We start from the raw sequence: 22,307 nt of genomic DNA on the forward strand, positions 1-22,307 counted from the left end.
TTTTCAGACATTTCACTTTAATACAAGAAACATTTATGGAACAAGTGCAAAGCTCGGTGCTTGTCATTCATGTTTTATTCGTTCCCTCACTCACTCACAAGTCAAATCCAATCTTCGCTGCATCTCACTTCCGCGGCATCGGTTCAGGATGAGGGGCGGTCCCTTTAAGGCCCTGGAAAGGGTCTCGGTGTTGGTTTCGGAGGGGAGGCCACGCCCCATCACGTGCGCGTGGTCTCAGCGGGGCGGGGCCGGCGTCTCTTTGCTGCCGTCACTTCCGTTTCTCTGTCAGTAGCGAGCGAGCGAGCTGGAGGCAGTTCGGCTACAAGAGCGGAGCGTGAGTGCTCGGACCCCGCCCCCACCCCCTCGAAACCGCCCTCGGCCGGCCCTCACCTTGCCAGCCCGGCGGCTGCGCACCCGCAGCGCCGCTCCCTCTCGTCGTCGACGGCCGCGGGAAATGGCGGCGCTGCCTGATCTCCCCCATGCTTCCTCGGCCTCCCCGGTCCCCTCCTCGTCCCCGACCCCGCGCCCCACGCGCTTCAGGCCTCTCGGCCCCCGAAGCTGGCCCCCGGGAACGGCCCAGGGGCGGCGGGGGAGGCGGCGCCGGGCGGGGGCGAGGAGCCGCGGGAAGGGGGCCGGGGTGCCCCCGGGACAATGCAGCGGCGGCCCGGGCGGGGGCGCGTGCGGGGCCTGCGCCTCCCCAAGGTCTCTCCGGGGTCCTCATCCCTGCCCCCAGGAGGGGGCACCCGGTCGGAGGAAGGCCGGCGGTGCGGCGGAGGAGACTGGCGCTGGGGGAGTGAACGGCTGCTTTGCTGGGGGGCAGTGAGCTGTTCGAGGGAAGAAAATGGCGCTTGGTGCAAGTCCCTCCTCTCCCACGCCGTCTCCTCCGCATTTCGCCGCCTCCCACGCCCCCTCCGACCGACCTGTCTCCCACCGCCCAAGGCGTTGTCAGCCCCGGGGTTCTGGCGGCTGCCTGGCGTCGCGCGGCCCCCTTCCTCCGTGTTGGTGCTTATCACCCTCGTGTTGTACCGAATTCGCGTGCCTTTTAGTCCTAGTTTGTTTTCACCTCTTGTTTTCTAATCCCTCCTTCCCCATGCCTTCATCAGAGATCGGAGATTTCATTTTTTAAGTTGTGTTTTGTATATATTCCACACCAGCGCTGTTAGTAGCGCCTCGCCAGAATTGCGAGCCTGCCGCCCTGCCCCCGCTTTTTCCCCCTTGAACGGTAAAGGCTCATTAAGTAAAAGTGAAAATATATTTTGTTAGAAGTTCAAACAGCCTGGGTTTAGTTACCGTTACCTTGTTTTCGTGTCGGATGGACTTATTTGGGTTAAACACGAGGTGGTTCTTTGAAATGATCTTAGGCCCCCAGGAACCTTTCATGAACAGATGGTATAGTTACGCCTGACCGTTTCAAAGTGAAAAACAGGGTACGTTCAGTTGGATTACCTTTTAAAAAAAACGCTTCTTGGCATTATTAGCTAGCATGAAAAACAACTAAATTGATTTTAGAGATTAGGTTGGAAAGCGGAGCAGTAACAGGATTAATGTATAAAACGTGAATATAGATGTTGCTTGCTCCCCTCTGAATTTACTACTCTTGGCATCAAGAAATTGCCAGATAAAATCAACATGGCTGGCTTGGGCATGGTTTGAGCTTTTTGAATTTAGTGGCTAGGCTAGGGATGGCCCATTTCTTTTACCTTGACTTCCTGTTTTGGGATACATTCAGTGCCCTTGCTAACGGCAAGTTTAGTCGAGATCTGGATTATTTATGGTTTTTTTGAAGTCTTTTTTTCCCCTTTTTTCAGCAAACATTATAGTGTGTGTTGTGTATATTGGACCCTTTAGGGCATACAGAAGTTAATAGGACTCAAGTCTCTACTGAGATGGAGGTGGAGAGAGCAAAAGATACTTGTTTTGAAAATAAGCATTTTACCACTTGGTATTATAAGTGCTTTGAAAAGAGGTACAGCGTGAAATTCCTTGAATTTTGGGAAACATAGAAGCACAACACTCTGCCTTGCCCTCAGGCACTCTGTAAACATCCACAGGGAAAGCAAGGCACTGGCCTATGTACCTCTGTCTGGGGGGACCTGGGGAACTAGGGTCATAGTAGGAATTGGAGGAAAGGTTTTGCCCCTCCCATAAGCAGATTCTTCAAATTTTAGTTGTATTCCAGAGTAGAAAATCAGTGTAAAATGTAAATGAACTGTGAATTTGTATAACTTTGATTCAGTACTTGCTCCTTTGATTGGCATGGTCAAAAAGCCAAAAAAATTAAGAACATATACAAAATATGAAAAATAGGATTATAATGGTAAAATTAATTAGATAGCCACATCTGTATAGTACAGTTGTTCACCATGCTGTGTGTAAGTTGATATCAGTTCTGGCAGTGAATAATTGTACATAAGTCTCCTCAGTGGCAAGTATAAAGCAGTACTGAGAATTATTCATATTTCTTCTTGGTTTTAACAGTGATTGCTGTCAGCTGCCTTTTTGCAGTTTACCCTAAACATCAACATCTAACCCTGCTAAAATGAAGTATAAAAAGCCCCATTGACTTTGAGAAAGAGAGAGGTGTAGGAGTATGAGATGTGTATGACATTTAGTTCTTCTTGCTGGGTTCAGAACTCTTCACTTTGCATGTTATTTTCAATTTGGAAGAGCATAGATTAAGAACATAACTTCTGTGCTCAGTGTAACAACTCCAGTACCAAAAATGGTAGAAAGAACTGTGGAACTTCTTGAATCTTTGATTGGGGGAGAGTTAAGTTGAAGGTAATAGAGCAAATTATGAATTATTCACATAATGTATTTTTCTTTCAGAATGCCGAAGTCAAAGGAACTTGTTTCTTCAAGCTCTTCTGGCAGTGATTCTGACAGTGAAGTTGACAAAAAGGTGACTATACACCATGTGATTTTTGTGATACTTAATTCAGCAGTATTGCCCATATCCAGTTCTGAAGGACTGCACAGCATATCAGAATTTTAAAATGAGAGCCTGGATGGATGTTTCTGAAAGTGCAGATGGCCCCTGAACCACTTGACTAAAGTGCCTAGGGTGCTTGTTGTACACGCACACGCCAAGCCCCACGTCAGACTTGAGCAAGTCTTCTGACATTAACAAGCTTCCTGTTGTGGCTTTTTAGGACTCCTGACGCTCCCTAGAGGAATAGCACTAGATTTAGGCCAAAGCCATTATTTGCCATTATTTAGTAATCTTCCTAATCTGTAGGTATTCTGTGTAGTTGTTGAGCCAAATTATCTGAACTCCTTGAAAGCAGATGTCAGTTTGACAGTCTTCTCAGCCTTGATGTTTATCCAGCCTTCAAGGATTACATAAAATTTGGCTTGGTACATTTTAAATTAGAATGTTATTTACTCTGGTCCCCTCCTTTTAGTTAAATGAACACCCAGCAAAGCTAACATGAAATTACCCATTTTGATGGAAGAGGCTTTTTCTGCATTAGGTGATAATTGTGCCGTAAGCTTAACTGTGCATTCTGCTTAACTGAGCATCTCACACTGTAGTCAGGGCTTCTTCCACGCAGAATTGTCCTTTATCTCCTAGAACCTTACGTAGTTGTGTCTCTGAGCTCAGTTAGCAGTGTTAGTTAAAAGAAAAGAGAGCTTATATGAGAATCTTGGAGGAGATGGACTTTTATAGGGAAGTACACAGTATAATATCACCTGGAAGGTTGAAAAAAAACTTCAAAGAGCATGCATGGCTATATTCGAGAAGGGAATGTCTCTTAGTTTTTTAACTTGCACACAGTATAGCATTTGAATACATGGATTTAACAAGTTTTTTATTGAGCTTTTATGTGCCAGGTATGTGCCATTCCACAGGGACTATATAGACCCTGACAAAAAGAATAATTGCTTTCTGCTTATTGACCTGAGGTAATTTTTGCTATTTATCCCAAATAATACTGTTAATCCTGTAAGCACTTACATTAAATGAATCCAGTCTTTCAGTTTGTATACATAAATACATACATCATATCAGTATTTTACCTAGCGTCACATAATTTGGTAAAACATTAATAGTTTATACCTTCCACTAAGGAACATGACTGCCCTCTACTGTTTGGATTGGGAACTCTACTGGATTTCATGGACTGTTGGCTCATTTTAAAAATAAATAAATAAATAAAATTAATTAATTAATTAATTTGGTTGTACCGGGTCTTAGTTGTGGCAGGTGGGCTCCTTAGTTGTGGTTCCAGGGCTTCTTAGTTGCAGCATGCATGTGAGATCTGGTTCCCTGACCAGGGATCGAACCCAGGCCCCCTGCATTGGGAGTGTGGAGTCTTATCCACTGCGCCACCAGGGAAGTCCCTGTTAGCTCATTTTGAGAATGAAGTTATATGAAAAACTTTTAGAGTAATGCTGCTCTTAAAACATTGTTTTGATTTTGAATGCTAGTGTAACACATTACTGTTTATCTTAAGTGATTTTTTTGTGATGAGGAAGTTTTGTGATGAGTTGTTGACCTCTGGTGCCCAGTACAAAATACCTTTCTTAGCTTTGCCTACTCATAAACTTGCTAAGCCAATTTAAGTCCCTTTTGGAATTGGCAGAGGCATAAATAATCATAAGTTGGTTGTATTCTTCCTTATTAGTACATTTTCTTTGTAAAAATAAGTAACTGACTAGTTTACTAGACTTGTGGTTTCCAAAAGTTTAAGTTTATTCAAAAGCAGCAGCCCCCGTACCCCCATCTTTTTTCTCTCCCAAAGAAATTTTATGAGGGATCCCAGTCTATAAAATAACTGTTTCTCTGGTGAATACCACTCTAATGCCTGAAATATCTTTTGGGCTTCTGAGAGCACAGTTTGAAAACACTGTATTAGATAGCAGTGCTAGGTTAGTTTCATAGTTCTGTTGTCAAGTGAAACTTGCTTGTGTATATATTTATGATTTTTTAAATTAATAAATGGAGTGTTTTGATCCTTTAAGTCTTGAAAAGTAATGGAATGTTTTGAACCTGAGATGTGTTTTGTTCTTATGCAGATTTTAACCATATTCTTGTTTTTCTTTCAAGTTAAAGAGGAAAAAGCAAGTTGCTCCAGAAAAACCTGTAAAGAAGCAAAAGACTGGTGAAACTTCCAGAGCCCTGTCATCTTCTAAGCAGAGCAGCAGCAGCAGAGATGATAACATGTTTCAGGTAAAGTGCGTTATTTCCTTAGTTCCAGAGGAATTATTACCTGGCTTGATCTAAAGAATGTTAAAAGTACCTTAATCTGATAATGCATCATAATCTTTTATGTATGTTATAATTCTCTTGACTAAGGATATTCCTTGAAATATAATAACAAGTTAGTAGAAATGAAAGCAATTTATATGATGCTAGATGATTGTTGAAATCTAGAGTTCTGTAGTTTTGCTGTATTTAAAACAATGGGAATTTAAAAGTTAGAGAAATGCAAAAAAAGATTGAGAACTGCACGTTTAGAGAGCAGCTTGGAGGAGGTAGGTCTAGTATTGGGCTGTGAAGTATGGATAGGATGTTACTGGAGGGGAAACAGCAATATGACCTGCCTAGTTTTGGCTTGATAACAGAAAGGGTGAATGGGTTTACTAAAATGGGCCCTCAGTTTATATATTGTGGGGATTAAGGTTGAGTAGTGAGGTAAAGTGAGGGAAGTTCATTAGAGGGCTTTGATGAAATTACTCAGGACTGGCATAGCTTCTTTCCTTGGGTTTCTTATCTTGTTTTAGGGAGACTTGTTATTAGCATCATGGTACAAGGAGGATTTATGGGAGAGGCAGTGGGGATAAATTATGTGAGGTGATAAGGGCTTAGATGGTTTTTCCAGAAGATGAAATAGTGATGATTAAGATCGCTGGTGAGGAAGAATGGACTAGAGGAATGAAGCAATCAGTGAAGACTGGTTTTAAATTTGAGAGACAATAGAGATGAAGGTTTCATTGATAGATATGAGGAAAATAAATTAGTTTTAATGGCAGAGGTGGTCAAGTTTGGCTTTTTGGATCTGATTGTAAGTGTGATAAAGTGTCTCTGCTTTAGAACCTAGAAGGCTTAGTTGGGAACTGTTCATGTGGGATCATTAGTATGGTTGACTGAAACCTTCCACTGAAGTAAGTATGAACCAGAGGGAGAAGAGGAGGTGACTGAGGACATGTCTTGTGATATTCAGGATGGAAGGAAAAAAGGATATAGGTTAGAGAAGGTGAAGGAAAATAGGAAGAGTACAGTAATGGGAGCAAGAAAAAAATAAGTGCTTTGTGGGAGCATAAACAAGATAAGCGTTTCAAGGAGACATTAGTATTAGTCGAAGTCAGAAGATTGGACAAAATGAGACTGCAAACATTTACTTGACTAGAAAGTAAGGCTTGTGTGTGTGTGCACATATTCTTTTTTTTTTTAAACTGACTGGTGAAAGACAGTACCAGGATTAATGTGAGAATGGGAAAATAGAAGTTGGATATTTTTACTCAGTTTTGTTATAACTCTAGATAAAGAAATAGACACATGCTAGCTATGCTTAATACTGTATTGAACATTGGAGATGTACTAAGTAGATTTTCAGGCGCACTGATCATACAAAAATTGGTAAGTATAAGGAGATGATATGTTAGCTTGAGTGTAGTAGTCTTTCACTCGGAATATGTACATTGAATCCTAAATCTTAAATACATACATTTTTAAATTAAAAATTATGTAAAAAAGAAAAGTGACAAAATGCAGATCGATTTTTACTGGTTTTAGTCTTCTGACTTTTGTATATTTTAGAGGAACTAGGAGCAGATTAGATTAATTTGATAGAGAATGTGCAGATGCCTTGAAGTGGGAAAGAGCTTAGATTGTGCAGGAATTATGAAGCCCTTGTGCCTGGAGCCTAGAAAGTTGGCTGAGAGTGTAGGTAGGAGGTCTAGTTGATAAGGAAGGTGAAGGCCAGATCTTTCAGGGCTTTCCTGTTGGGAGACCAGTTTTAGGAGTTTTAGTTTTATTCTAAGTGCAGTGGGAAGCTATTTTAAGGGGCAGAATGAAATGTAAAATCTGCAAGAAAGTATCCCTTCCTTTCATAGACTTTCCTTCTATATAGAATGAAGGACTGCTTTGGAATATTTCAACTTAATGTTTGTACTAAAGGTAAAAACTTTCAAGTATTTGCTTGGCAATTATCTTGGGCTTTTCTCTGATCAATTCTGTTCACTGTATGCCTGCTTGTACTTGGATAATAGAGCATCTGTGGCCTATTAATGGATTTCATCTTGTCTCCCTTACTCCTGATTGTACAGATAAAGAAACTAGGGCCCACATTTAGAGATTTTATTCTATTAGAGCAGTTTTGGGAAACCAGTTCTTTTTTTTTTTTTTTTTTAAATGGTAAACTTACTGACACAGGATATTTAATATTTTTATTTATTTATTTATTTTTATATTTATTTTTGGCTGTGTTGAGTCTTCGTTTCTGTGTGAGGGCTTTCCCTAGTTGCGGCAAGTGGGGGCCGCTCTTCATCGCGGTGCGCGGGCCTCTCACTGTCGCGGCCTCTCTTGTTGCGGAGCACAGGCTCCAGATGCACAGGCTCAGTAATTGTGGCTCACGGGCCTAGTTGCTCCGCGGCATGTGGGATCTTCCCAGACCAGGGCTCGAACCCGTGTCCCCTGCATTAGCAGGCAGATTCTCAACCACTGCGCCACCAGGGAAGCCCCAGTTCTTTTTTTATAGGGAGGTTATCTCACCAAAGAAGTGAGTTCAGTTCTTAAGCCCTCATTTGGAAGGTTCCCAAGCCTCAAAGGCTATTAGACTCCTCACCCTTTTGAAAGTGTCTTTAGGAGGATCATATAGGCCTGATTTTCAGAGTAACTTTTCACAGACCTAGTGAATACATTGGTTATGTAATTTAAAAAGAGGACTTCATTTTTATTAGTAATAATGGTTTGATAATTTTATTAGGAAAGACAGGTGAAGCATGGGGTTTTTGGAAGGAAAATCAATTATGCTCATTGTGTTTTGTAAAGTTTTAAAAAATTCTATTTATTTAATTAAAAAAATAGAGATATATATTTCCTATATTTTTCATTTACAAGAAATGCCTTGAAGACAGCTCCCAGGGTGGAACTTTTTTAGACATTGCTAGTATCTTTAAGGACCTGGGTTATCAGGTATACTTTACCAAAGACAAATCTAAAATCTAAATTAAAGTTGTTTGAGTATTGCTTAGTAGCCATAAGACAGGGTTTTTTTTTTTTTTTAACCTAAATACCCATCTCTTGAGAATAGAACTGGAGGAAATGATCTTAAATTTTGGAAAAGCAATGTGCATCAAACATAAGCAGCTCTCTGAATGTAATATTTGAAGAGAATTGTGCCCAAGGAAAGTCACTATGCTAATCTTTTAAACTGTGGAATGATTTGGGCAGATTCCTGAGTAGAGAGGAGATACTACTAGATGCTTGCTTTTGTCTGGTTTCTTCAGCTTTGAATTTTGAGAATTTGGTTCCAAAGGGATGTAATTTACCTGAGATGACTTATGTGATGTGGGTTGGAGAACTATCTTGTAATTACTTAGTACCTGTGTCTTAAAAGGTCAGATTGATTGAGGCAGGGGACTTTGATCCCTGTTCTTCTTCAGAGGGATCCCTATTCATCTTCAAAGTTCAGCACAAAGGATCAGTAATACTGCTTTAGTTGATTTGATGATTTTAAGGATAAACCTGTTACTTTTTAAATTATGTTATTACAGAGTCAAGTGTTCTTAACCTGGGGGTTTATTTTGGGAGTCCATGAAATTAATATTTTATTTGGAGTTTTTTGTATTGAAGGGATTATTTATAACCATCAGTACCCCAAAGGGGACAGGAAATCAAAAAAAATTTAAGAATCACTGTTCTGTATGACGTACATATTATTTTTTTCCTGTTAACCTCCAGATTATGTGTGTGTGAAAATACATACATTCTGTTGTGTGATTGTTTTCTCCTATGACATGTAAGTGCAGTGATCTTTATTCTTTCTACCTTTAATTATATCTATACTACTACCTCCTCATTTTTCTGTGGTTTTTTTGTTTTTTGTTTTTGGTAAGAATTTGTCAGCTTGATTTCTCCTCAAGGAAGAGGTGACTATTGGGCGAGTTCTTTTCTTTTTTTAAAAATAAACTTTATTGAGATACAGTCCATATACAATGAAATGCACACATTTAAAGCATAATTTGGTGAGCTGTAAAAAAAGTACATGCTTTTTAAATTTTTATTTTATTTTTGTTTTAATTTTTATTGGAATATGGTTGATTTACAGTGTTGTGTTAGTTTCTGCTGTACAGCAAAGTGAATCAGTTGTACATGTACATATATCCACTCTTTTTATTGGGTTGGCCAAAAAGGTCGTTCGGGATTTTCCTAACAGCTTACAGAAAAACCCGAACGAACTTTTTGGCCAGCCCAAGTCGATTCTGTTCCCCTATAGGTCATTACAGAGTATTGAGTAGAGTCCCCTGTGCTATACAGTAGGGTCTTATTAGTTATCTATTTTATATATAGTAGTGTGTATATGTCAATCCCAATCTCCCAATTTATCCCTCCCCTCCCTCCCCCGACTTGGTAACCATAAGTTTGTTTTCTACAACTGTGACTCTATTTCTGTTTTGTAAATAGGTTCATTCGTACCATTTTTTTAGATTCCACATATAAGCAGTATCATGATATTTGTCTTTCTCTAAACGTACATGCTTTTGTAGTGAGGCCGTTTCCATCACCCTGGAAAGTTCCCTCTAGACCTCCCTTTATAGTCCATTCCCTTTCCCCAGGTAAGCACTGATGTAATTTCTGTCCCTAGAGATTTATTTCGCCTGTTCTAGAGCCTCATATAAATGGAATCATACAGTCTGTATTGTTTTGTGTCTGGCATCCTTTGCTCACCATAATGTTTTGGGATCATTCCTTGTTTCAAGTATCAGTGGTTCTTTTTTATTGCTGATTGGTATTCCATTGTATGATTGTACTACAGTTCGTTTATCCATTCATTTTGGGTGGACATTTGGGTTGTTTCTAGTTTGGGGATACTAGGAATAAAGCTGCTGTGAATATTCTTGTACAGGTCTTTTTGTGGACATTTTCGCCTTTTGGGTAAACACCAGATGTATTTGCTGGGTCATAGGCTAAGTGTATGTTTAACTTTAAGAAACTGTCAAACTGTTTTCCGAAGTAGCTGTACCATTTCACAGACCCACCAGCAGTGTATGAGATTCCAATTGCTGCACATCCTCACTGGGTATTACCAGTCTTAAAAATTTTATCCACTTTAATTAATGGATGTGTAGTTTTACTTTGTATTTCCCTAATGTCTTATATTTTTGTTTGAAGATTCTATTCAGATCTTTTGCCTATTAAAAAAAGGTCATTTGGTTCATTGAATTTGAGGGGTTTTTAAAAAATATTTTAAATACAAGTCCTTTGTCAGATACAAATATTGTGAATATTTTCTGAGTCTGTGGTTTACTTTTTTAATTTAAGTATCTTTAAAAAGCTTTGATTTTGAAAATGTCCATTTTCATCAATTTTTTGCTTTTCTGGTTAATGCTTTTTGTTTCCTGTTTAAGATATAGTTCTCTACCTCAGTGCCACAAAAATTTTGCCAATGTTTTTTTTGCTACACTTTTTATAGTTTTAACTTTCATGTTTAGGTCTCTAATCCATGTAGAATTAGTTTTTTCTGTGTATAGTGTGAGATAGGGGTTGAGACTGATTTTTCACCCCTGTACAGATCGAGTTGTTCCAGTACCATTTGTTCAAAAGACTATTCTTTTCCTGTTGAATCACCTTGGATCTTTAAAGAAAATCAGTAAATATACAAAATATTTATCTGTTTCTAAACTCTGTTGTAGTCCATTGATCTCTATGTTTGTCTTTAGTACCACACTGTCTTAATTACTATGCTTTTATGGTGAGTCTTGAAATCAGGTAGTGTAAGCCCTTTAACACTGTTCTTCACTTTCAGAATTATTTTTGCTATTCTATGTATTTTGTATTTTCATACACATTTTATAATCAGCTTGTCAATTTTTATCAAAAAGTCTACTGGGATTTTGATTGGGATTGGGTAAAGCTGAAGATCAATTTGGGGAGAGTTGGCAACTTGACAATATTGAAGTTCCTGTTCATGAATATGGTATCTCTGTCCATTTATTTAGATCTTTTTTGATTTCTCTGTTTTGTGATTTTTCTGGTACATCTTTTGCTAAATTTATTCCTAAGTATTTTGTGTTTTGATTCTATCGCAAATGTATTGTTTCTTTTTTTTTTTGATTTATTTTATTTTATTTTTTTAACATCTTTATTGGAGTATAGTTGCTTTACAATGGTGTGTGAGTTTCTGCTGTATAACAAAGTCAGTCAGCTATACATATACATATATCCCCGTATCTCCTCCCTCTTGCGTCTCCCTCCCTCCCACCCTCCCAATCCCACCCCTCTAGGTAGTTACAGAGCACTGAGCTGCTTCCCACTAGCTATCTGTTTTACATTTGGTAGTATATATTAAGTCCATGCCACTCTCTCACTTCGTCCCAGCTTACCCTTCCCCCTCCCCGTGTCCTCAAGTCCATTCTCTACGTCTGCGTCTTTATTCCTGTCCTGCCCCTACGTTCTTCAGAACCACTTTTTTAAAATGTGTTGTTTCTTAACTTCATTTTCCAGTTCATTGCTAAACAATATGTACGATATTACATAATATATGTTAAGTATACATATAACATATATTCTATATTTTATATATTTATATGTTACATATGTATTTTTTAGGACTTCTTAGATTTCTCTGTTGATGATTTTTGTTTTTACATCATCCTTTTCATTTTTTTTTTAATATTTTTATTTTTAATTTTTTTTAATGCTATTCTTGTCTGCTTACATTCTTTTTATGTATGTATGTATGTATGTATGGCTGTGTTGGGTCTTCGTTTCTGTGCGAGGGCTTTCTCTAGTTGTGGCAAGCGGGGGCCACTCTTCATCGCGGTGCGGGGGCCACTCTTCATCGCGGTGCGCGGGCCTCTCACTGTCGCGGCCTCCCGTTGCCGAGCACAGGCTCCAGACGCGCAGGCTCAGTAATTGTGGCTCACGGGCCGAGTTGCTCCGCGGCATGTGGGATCTTCCCAGACCAGGGCTCGAACCTGCGTCCCCTGCATTGGCAGGCAGATTCTCAACCACTGCGCCACCAGGGAAGCCCATCCTTTTCATTCTTTTTCTTGCTTTATTGCTAGTATTTCCAGTACAATATTGAAAAGAAGTGGTGAGAGCAGACATCCTTGCTTTATTCCTGATGTTAGGGGCAAAGTATCCTTCTGACTCTTCTTTTTCCTCTAATGCCTCTGTTGCTTAAACTCTGGAATGAATGTGCATACTGTGGATTTGGTACTTTGGGCTGGGAGAATGAAAAGTCATAGGATAAACGTGGTGCAGTTTTCTGTAGGGCCCATCTTTATTTGAAAATTTGCGTTAAAGCTTTTTATGCTAAAATGAACACTGGAGAAAAAAATTAAAAAAAAAAATAAAGTGAACACTGAATATATTAAGGGGCAGTATACAAAAGAAAACGCACAGTAAGTTTTTGGTTACAATAAGGGGTTCAGATGTTGGTAGAGCAGCGTCGGTCTGCGTCCTCAGGCTTCCCCTCCTTTCACCCCCACAGTTCTTTGGTGCTGGTGTTCCCTGAATCATTATTGCCAGATTTTAAGAGAGTCAGTTTATTGACCTATACCTTTTCCCTACTTTGTATAGTTTCTTATTTAGAATAGTCAAACACAAGTTATTTGAAGAGTGATTAGGGACTTCAACATGTAAATTCACAAAGTTTTAAGTACGTGGAGGGTCAGTCACGTTTGGGAGAAAGAAAATGCCTCTTTTTAAGTTCATCTGTAGCAAACAAAAACATTTATACACACCTCATTGAAATTGTGGGTGAGGAAGCTTGTTAGAAGTTTCTAGGGATCGAGGGTAGAAGTGAAGCTAGCTAACAATGTGTTGTGTTAACTGTATTGTACCATGCTTTTTACATAAAATAACTGAGTACTTGTTATTACTAATTTAAGACTGGTAAAATGCCGTTCATATACTTATAACTGTTTTTTAAAAAAAGGTTGCTTTCAGTCTTGATCTTTAACTTTTTTTCTAGTGAAATTTTAAAGTTGTAACCCTGTTTTTCTGCTTCTGGTTTTCTTTTTTTCTTTCTTTTTTGTCCTTAGTTCAGGGACCTATAAAGGCTTCAGAATTCTCTTCCTGGCTTTTCAAGTCCTTTTCAGTATAGCTCCATCTATTCAGCCTTTTGAATCTCATCAGTATTGTATCTTTCACTTTTTTCTCCCTTTTGCTTAATTAATGGCCTGTCATTTTTCAAGGTCAAATTCCACCACTGGAAGTCTCTTCCACTACTCAAGCCCACACTGAATGCTTACTTGACTTACCTGATCAATATTACTCTAGTAGGTTTTCAGTGTATTTTAATTTTATCTATTCATCTGTCACATGAGCTTACCTTAAAAACCAAAATGAAACAATGTTCAGTTCAGTGCTGTAGGTGCCTAAGATACTTAAAAATATGTTAGGAATTAAATCAGTGTTATAAATCACTATTGGGAGTTTCACTGTGATAATTATTTTGGTCTTATTTATTTAGTTCATCCATTAAAACAGTTTGCTGGGAACCTGGTATGACAGGCACTAGGGGACACAAAGAGGACTGTAAAAAATAAGCCATTAGGGCTTCCCTGGTGGCGCAGTGGTTGAGAGTCTGCCTGCCAATGCAGGAGACACGGGTTCGAGCCCTGGTCTGGGAAGATCCCACATGCCGCGGAGCAACTGGGCCCGTGAGCCATAATTACTGAGCCTGAGTGTCTGGAGCCTGTGCTTCGCGACAAGAGAGGCCGTGACAGTGAGAGGCCCGTGCACTGCGATGAAGAGTGGCCCCCGCTTGCCACAACTAGAGAAAGCACTCGCACAGAAACAAAGACCCAACACAGCCATAAATAAATAAATTAAAAAAAAAATGCAAACCTTAAAAAAAAAAATAAGCCGTTAAAAATGACAGTAAGATCACTGGTGACTTTAGCATAGGCATTGGGAGTTTAATCAATGGAAACAGCAATTCTTGCCTTTCAAAGATTAGCAATAAAGGGAGGAAGGAAACATGAGGAAAGTTATACAGTGCAGATTAGGGAAAATGCCTTATAGAAAGAGGAGAATGAGCATGTTTGGAAATGGTAGATAAGAAACCAGCGGAAAGGGAAAGAATGTACAGTTGACCCTCAAATAATGCAGGTTTGAACTGCCTGGGTCCACTTGTACACAGATATTTTTCAATACTAAATACTGCATGGTTTGTGGTTGGTTTAATCCTCGGATGTGGAGGGCCGAGGTATAAATTATACTTGAATTAACCTCTGAGTTGTTCAAGGGTCAGCTGTATATGCAAGAAATGGGATACAAAAGGTAAAGAACTTAAGAATTGATGAAGATGTGGGTAAGTACTGAGAAGAGAGATTTGAAGGCACTTAACCACACCTGATGGACTGTATTTTCTCCATAAAGCATGAGGCATACCCTGCAAATAGGGGCCATACCAGTGGGACGAGAAATTTGAGAACAAAAATGAACAAGACCCGAGACAAGAAAAAGCAGCCTGAGAGGACATAGGCAAGATGGAAGCCATAAATGTGTACTTGTATCAGCACAAGTGTGCTTCTACTATAGCAATACTTGATATCCCAATAAAAGGGATTATTTAATCATTAAGGGACCCAGGTTTGTAGGGAAAGCAACTTTTACATGATGATGTGTTTCAAGCACAAGATCATAGCTAGTATTTAAGTCAGGAAGATTGAAGAGTACGTTTAAAATGAGTCAGATAGGTAGAGGTAGTAGAGGTTTTGATCAGATATCCTGGAAAGTGCTTATAGACACTTAGTTGAGTAAGCCTTTTCCTTCCCTGTGCAATCTGTAGTTTGTGTTAAGCAGCAGTAGAAGGTTTTTGAAAAATAGTTTTCTGTGGACAGTTTTAAGTTCTCAGCTTGAGACTGTAAGTGGAGTGTAATTATTTTTTAGGACTTCTTAGATTTCTCTGTTGATGATTTTTGTTTTTACATCATCCTTTTCATTCTTTTTCTTTATTGCTAGTATTTCCAGTACAATACTGAAAAGAAGTTATTTGAAATGAATGTCTAAAAGGAAAAGCTATCTCATGTTACTATTGACTGGAACTTTGGATTCTTATATTCAGAATGGTTGCTAAACCAATGTAGCTAGCTGAGTCTATGGATTCCTGTGGTCGTGGTTTGTGCAAGATTTTGCTTTGTAATGATCTTTATGGTAAAAAAAAAAAAACACATAACATAAAACTTACCATCTTAACCATACAGTAATGTTAAGTATGTTCACTTTATTGTGAAACAGAGCTCCAGAATATTTTCATCTTGTAAAACTGTTACATAACAATTCCCCTTTTCTCCCGATCTCCCCCCAGCCCCTGGTAATCACCATTCTACTTTCTATCTTAATCTGACTATTCTAGGTACCTCGTATTTTTTTTTTAAAGCATATGAAATTTAAAAAAATTTATCTATTTTTTGGCTGCGTTGGGTCTTTGTTGCTGAGCGGGGGCTTTCTCTAGTTGCGGCGAGTGGGGGCTACTCTTTGTTGCGGTGCGCGGGCTTCTCACTGCGTTGGCTTCTCTTGTTGCAGAGCACGGGCTCTAGGCACGCGGGCTTCAGTAGTTGCAGCACGTGGGCCCTAGAACGCATGGGCTTCAGTAATTGCAGTGTGTGGGCTCAGTAGTTGTGGCGCAAGGGCTTAGTTGCTCCGTGGCATGTGGGATCTTCCCGGACCAGGGTTCGAACCCATGTCCCTGCATTGGCAGGTGGATTCTTGACCACTGTGCCACCAGGAAAGTCCCTAGGTACCTCATATTAAGTACTGGAGTCATCCAGTATGTATCTTTTTGTGATGAGCTTATTTCACTTAGCATAATGTCCTCAAGGTTCATCCTTGTTGTAAATAGCATGTGACAGAATTTCCTTCTTTTTTAAAGCTGAATAATACTCTGTTATTTATGTCCCAATTTAATGTAAAAGTGATTGGAAACGTGAGCTATGCTTTGTTTCATCTTTTTAGAAAGATTTCTTTTTAACAGTGATAGTTCCTTTGGTGTAGTTTTGATATTGAGAATAGTAATTATTTTTGTGATTAAAAGTAGAGTGAGTGTGCAGCAAGTGTGAATATAAATATGGATGCCATTGTTGAACACCTTTTTATGTTTTTGTTTCTTTTGCAGATTGGGAAAATGAGGTATGTCAGTGTTCGGGACTTTAAAGGGAAAGTCTTAATTGATATTAGAGAATACTGGATGGATCCGGAAGGTGAAATGAAACCAGGAAGGAAAGGTAAGATTTAATTTCCTGAATTTGGTCCTAATGTTGGGACTAAATTTAAAATTATCTAAGCTTGAAATTGTTTGGACTTTATTTTAAATTGAAATAATGTTGATGGTGCATAGGGCATGGGAGATCCTCCTTGAGCTGATTCTCTTTATCTTCTGTAGCCTTTTTGTTTTTTTTTGGTTTTTTTTGGCTACACTGTGCGGCATGCAGGATCTTAGTTCCCTGACCAGGAATGGAACCTGTGCCCCCTACAGTGGAAGCGTGGAGTCTTAACCACTGGACCACCAGGGAAGTCCCTGTAGCCTTTTTGGACGTGACACTTAACTTATTTTAATGAAATGTCTTAAATAAAGCTTGTTGAAATATCTCCCTCCCTCCCCCCAGTAATACCCCTAATATCACTTCAGTTGGCTGCTAATTTACTTGACTGTACCTTTAAAAAGATTACATCAATTCTGAAGTAGAATGGGGGCACTGGGAAGGTGTAAAATCAGGAATGGAAAATCCTGGTTTACAGTGTTTCCTTTTGGTTCATCTCCAAACAGATATTCTTTAGGGTGGTATCCTTTAAGTGGGTCTTTGTCCTCCTTCCATTTTTGCTTCATCCAGTCCCAAGCATGTCATCATCACAGAAGCATGCTTTATTCATTCACCAAATAGCTACAGAACATTTGTGTACCAACAGAAATTCATATATTTGGCTGGTTAGCTGCTTTAGGTTGATCCTTAGCTAATGAAAAAAATGCCTTCTTATTTTCTTCTACTCTGCCTGCATGTCATTTTGAAAAGTACCACTTGTTTGCTTCATGTAATTTTTGACTGTATTAAACTTAACCTTTATATGTTTTCCTACCCTTTTCTTCTTCAGGCTAATTTTGGATTGATCATTCAAGTTGTCCTAGTGTAGCCAATGCCAGATTTCTTTTCTTGTTCCTGCAAACATTTACTAAAATGATTTGATTAGCCCTTCCTAAGTATTGCCCTAATATATTCTCCTCTTTCCTCTCAATTTCATGGCCTCCCAGCAGTTTTCTGAGAAATTCATTAATCTTCCAATTCTAGTTTATTTCTGTGCTTATAAGGGTCAAGCATTAGAACATTGTAAGTTTAAAGCACAAAGTACTTTCTGTTCATACTTTTACGTCTTAAATAGGAACATGTCATTAGCTAATGTTTTAAATGTTTACATGTCTGGTGATAGGCTGAGATCTTATTCACATTAGCTAATTTAATTATTCACAACAACCCTTTGAGTTATAAGCAGCATTTTACTGATGAGGAAACTGAGGTTTAGAGGTAATTAATTTTTTAAAGGCCATAGAGTTAGTGGCAGTGAGGCTGGGATTTGAACCCTGGCAGCATGACTCCAGAGTGCATTCTTAACCAGTATGCACAGTCTAAGAAGTCCTGTTTGGATCGTGTCTCGGGGATTTTTCCAAAGTGAAGTGAGTGCTTCTGGAAGAACTCAGCACAAAGTCATTCATGCTGAGTTCCTGTGGAAATTTTGAGCAAATGTTGGAAACAACTGGTTGTAGAAACAGGGTGTCACATACCGAATCTGGGTCTGGCCACATAGCCTGGAAGTTTGCAAGCACTTGTGAGATAAATCTTCAGATCATCATTTGCGCTCACTGGGTATAATAGGCATTATGCAGGATGCAGTGTTGAAAGTAAAACTGGGTATAAGATTGACCTGCTAAGGTAATTGTGATGAATGTGTAATTAACAAATGTAAGGGATTTGATTCTTAATGTACTATTGTGCCATTCAAAATGGCAATTTAGATAAAACAATATTTTAGTTAGAAGTATGAAAATCCTCAAGAGAGCTTACGTAGATACTCAATTTTTGATTTTTAAACTTTTTCTTTAGGTATTTCTTTAAATCCTGAGCAGTGGAGCCAGCTGAAGGAACAGATTTCTGACATTGATGATGCAGTAAGAAAACTGTAAAATCAGAGCCATGTAAAACCTGTACTGTTCTAGTTGTTTTAATCCGTCTTTTTACATTGGCTTTTGTTTTCTAAACATCGTTTTCCACGCTATTGTATATTTGGATTGCAGAACAATTTGTAAGATGAATACTTTTTTTTAAATGCGCATTATTAAAAATGTTCTGAGTGAAGCTAATTGTCAGTTTTATTAAGGAGGATTGCTTTTGTGTCCACCCCCTAGTGTAAAATAAAATCAAGTAATACAATCTTAACTGTTGTGGCCTTCTTTGATCAGAAAAGTTGGTACTTTTTAAGGCCAAAAGTAACAGTTTATCGACCTTTTAGTTTCAACTCAGCTTTTACGTTCAAAAGGATTAGCATTGCATTGAATTTAGAAAATTTTGGTTTGTGAAATTCATGGTTGATCTGTTTCCTTCTAGTCAAATATCCGGACTTGTTTGATTTTTTTCTTTTCCCCCCACCCCAGTGATATTTCACTTTCCCCTTTTTTTCTTCACTTCATTTTCCTTTTAATAACTTGTTATGTTCAGTTTTCATTTTGCTTTTTGCTCTTTTTCTTGAGTATATTATGCTAATTTGGAAATTCTGAAACTGTCAAAATGTTACTTATCTCAATAAGGTACTTGTAAGTAAAATATTATATGAGAACTACAATCACTAATTCTACTGTATTAAATATTAGGAGATATAGTTTGATAAACAACATGGCTTGTATGAAAACTCCGAGCAAGTAAATGTATGTATGTCATTACCTGTAGTGTTCTGTGTAGTTGTTATCTTATTGCTTAGTCTGCAGAAAATAATGACTTAGATGTCTGATTTGCTTTCACTTATTAAACATATTCACCATGGGATGATGTCTATAAAATCAGATATTGTTAAATTAGACTAGGATTTAATAAAAATTGTGAAAGCTTACTGGCCTAACATTTTATTTTATGACATTGAGTATGGATTATATATAGCCAGAGATATAACTGAGCTTAACTGTCATAGTAGATAATGTGGTCAGTTTTTAGGGGAAAGAGCACAAAGAGCACATACTTGTGTTTTTTGGCCTTTGCTTCAGTAGACTTGGTTTTTTTTGCAGTTCATTTATGGGACAATGGCATTCTAGACTTAATGTTACTAAGTTTTAGCAGGCACTCTCAAGTGATTTTCATTGAACCATAATGATGAAGCAGACATAGGTTGAGACACAGATTTCAGGGGCTTTGCAGCAATAAATAGGGCATGGTGTGCCTTAGGAGAAGAATGTAAAGAAACTATAACTGAAATTTAAAAAGGTGGCAGTGAAGAGGAAGGAATTCTCTTCACACTAAATGATAACACATGATATTTTGATCACATTGATAGGACACAGTTCTAGGTAGAATAGTAAAAAGAAAGGTTTAAAGACATGTAAAAAATTATTGCTGACATTTGGTAGCTAATCTCAAATGGTTACTGCCATATCAGAGAGTTGCACTATTATACCAAGTTTGATTACCATGTCTAAAACATTTTATAGTAGAGTTGTCAAGGACTTCATTTCAAAACCATCTGCCAGGCCACATAGAGTTATCAGTTTTTTTCTGGCAGCTGTTCTAAGTGTTTCTTTTACATTTTTAAGATTTTTAAAAAGTGTTTTTTAGCAGTAACCCTAATATGTGCATAATTGGGGAAGTAAATCCTCTTTTCTGGTATTTTAGCTTTCATCACATAATAGATACCAAAGTGTTCAGAGTACGTATTTTAGACAAATCATACTTGTTTGAAAACTTTCCCCTTATTTGGGAACATATTAACTGAATTGGGTAGATTTGTAAAGTATTCCTTATTGTATATACAGAAAGGGTAGTTAGAAAACAGAACTCTGATCTTGGTGTAGATGAAGAGGGAATAATGGGTAAATTTCCTAGGTTTATGTGAAATTACAAGGTGTATGCATTTTGAAACAATCTGTTAATACAGAGATGTGCCGAAATCTGTTACCTAGGCATTTTCTAGCTGTTTAGTATTATGTCATTAAAACTTTCAAATAAGGAGTGTTTCTCTGGCAGATTTTGGTAATGTTCTTGGTAAATTCATTTCAGTACATTACTGGATATGTAATATACAGAAATTATTAATCTCGTGTGTGTGTAAGAAAAGGATGAGAACTGGGTTGAAAGAAGAGACTTTTTAAAGTAACTTGTGCTGGAAAGAAAAGATAGGGTATATTGTTTTCTATTTAAACTTTACCTTCTTGGTAAGATTTCTTCCAGGAAGAAAGTGTGACATTTTCAGGCACTGGTTTCTTACCTGATAATGCCAAAATGAATTTAATTCACGCCAGCCCATGAATCTGTGCGGTAGCAGGGCCTTTCTAGTGGATTTTTGTCTTTGTCTTTTTAAAGTACAAGCAGCATTTGACCAATTTCTAATGCTTTTGGCGTTTGAAGAACAACCACTAAAGAAAAACTCTTATAATTTTATTCTTTTTTATTTTGCTTCATAAATTCTTAAGAACTTCTTTTGAAAGAAGAATACTCCTACCTCATTAGCTAGTCAAGATGCTGTGATGGTCAAGCCTATTCTTCATAATGTGTTTAGGAAAAAAGACAGGAAAAGTAAGTACGTCTTGGCTTGGCTATTGAGGGGAAAAGAGAAAGAATTGAGTATTAATTATTTAAATGTTCCTGATGGGGGTATGTTAGAAGAGAACTATAAAAGTTTGAAATTTTAAAAAAAGTGCTAATATTTAGGTATCGCTCCTTAAATTCTTTGCAACTCACTTTTTATGGAAAATCCAGTGAAACACTCAAAAGTTTTTGCTTTTTTTCTTTAAAGCGGTGTTTTTCCAGATAAACTCTAGGGGTAAACATTCACATAGTAACAAATATGTAATTCTGTAATTGTGGAATACCTGTCTGCTTGTTTGGTACATCTTCCATGGAGATGTCAATGAATATACTGCATCTGTGAATATTTTAAATGTTGAAATAAAAACAAGAAATGTGCCCTGTGTGTCATCCCAGTTTCACAAACCCAAAGGTGAATCGCTAAGTTATCTGTTGAATGGGTTTTATTAACAAATAGGATACCTTTCTGTGTGAATGCTTTGGAATGTGAATTAGCCTTTGAGTGTTAAATCTTCTGAGGACCTCTGGGACTGGGTGCTGTGGCCTCATTTTTTTCATCTACTTGATCCAAATGAAAAAATGCAAATATTAAGCTGTACGGTGGCCTCTTTTACTTTACCTGTATGAGTGCTTTGTGGTCTGATTATTCCTTGTTATAATTAATGTATAAAGTCTCTGTTTTTCTCTTCTTGATTAGTAGTTTTGTTTATTAGTTAATATTGAGATCTCTCATTGTTTAAATTTCTATTTAGGGAAATTTAGGCAGGGATAGAGAGATCCATGGAAGGTTACTTATAACTCTTGTTTTGTTCCACTTTGAATTTTAGTGAAACATATTGACTTAAAAATCTAGTTAAGAAGAAAATAGTACTTGAAATTTATACAGTTAATCACTGACTTCCCAATTTTGTTGTATGGTTCAAAGGAGTTACGGGATAGAAAAGGAGTTTGAAAAGTGTGAAACATTAAAAAAATTATGTGAAATTATTTACTATATAACATTTTATTCAAGACTTACGGCCATCTGTGTCAAAGATCTTGCTACACAGGCATTCCCCTCTTCCCCCACTCACTTCGTGTAAATTCATCACAGAGTTCAGACCTTCCCAGACCTCCTTTTACAGCCATTTAGTCCTGGACTAACAATGACCTACTGTTTCTGCCTCAAGTGAAGCATCTTATTTCACTCTTTGGCTCTTGATAGAGTTTAACTAGTTTATCTTTCTGCTAGATAACTTATTTTAGCATGGAAATGATTTAGGCCACTTCCTTTTTCTAAACTCTGCTAGAAAAAAAAAGCACTTATCCTGAATCTCAACAGTTGGATACTAAAACCTGCCTTGGTAACA

General features: G+C 38.0%; 1 protein-coding gene across 1 annotated transcript; it reads left to right on the top strand.

The window, feature by feature from the left end:
• The first annotated feature begins 230 nt into the window (after window positions 1–230).
• On the top strand, window positions 231–21,336 carry SUB1 (SUB1 regulator of transcription). Its single transcript, XM_036846963.1, has 5 exons — window positions 231–334; window positions 2,830–2,902; window positions 5,051–5,173; window positions 16,296–16,404; window positions 18,274–21,336. The coding sequence occupies exons 2-5, from the start codon at window positions 2,831–2,833 to the stop codon at window positions 18,351–18,353; spliced, it is 384 nt and encodes a 127-aa protein (XP_036702858.1). The 5' UTR covers window positions 231–334; window position 2,830; the 3' UTR covers window positions 18,354–21,336.
• Window positions 21,337–22,307: the final 971 nt, after the last annotated feature.

Source organism: Balaenoptera musculus, chromosome 3 (assembly GCF_009873245.2).
Source record: "Balaenoptera musculus isolate JJ_BM4_2016_0621 chromosome 3, mBalMus1.pri.v3, whole genome shotgun sequence".
Classification (NCBI taxonomy): domain Eukaryota; kingdom Metazoa; phylum Chordata; class Mammalia; order Artiodactyla; family Balaenopteridae; genus Balaenoptera; species Balaenoptera musculus.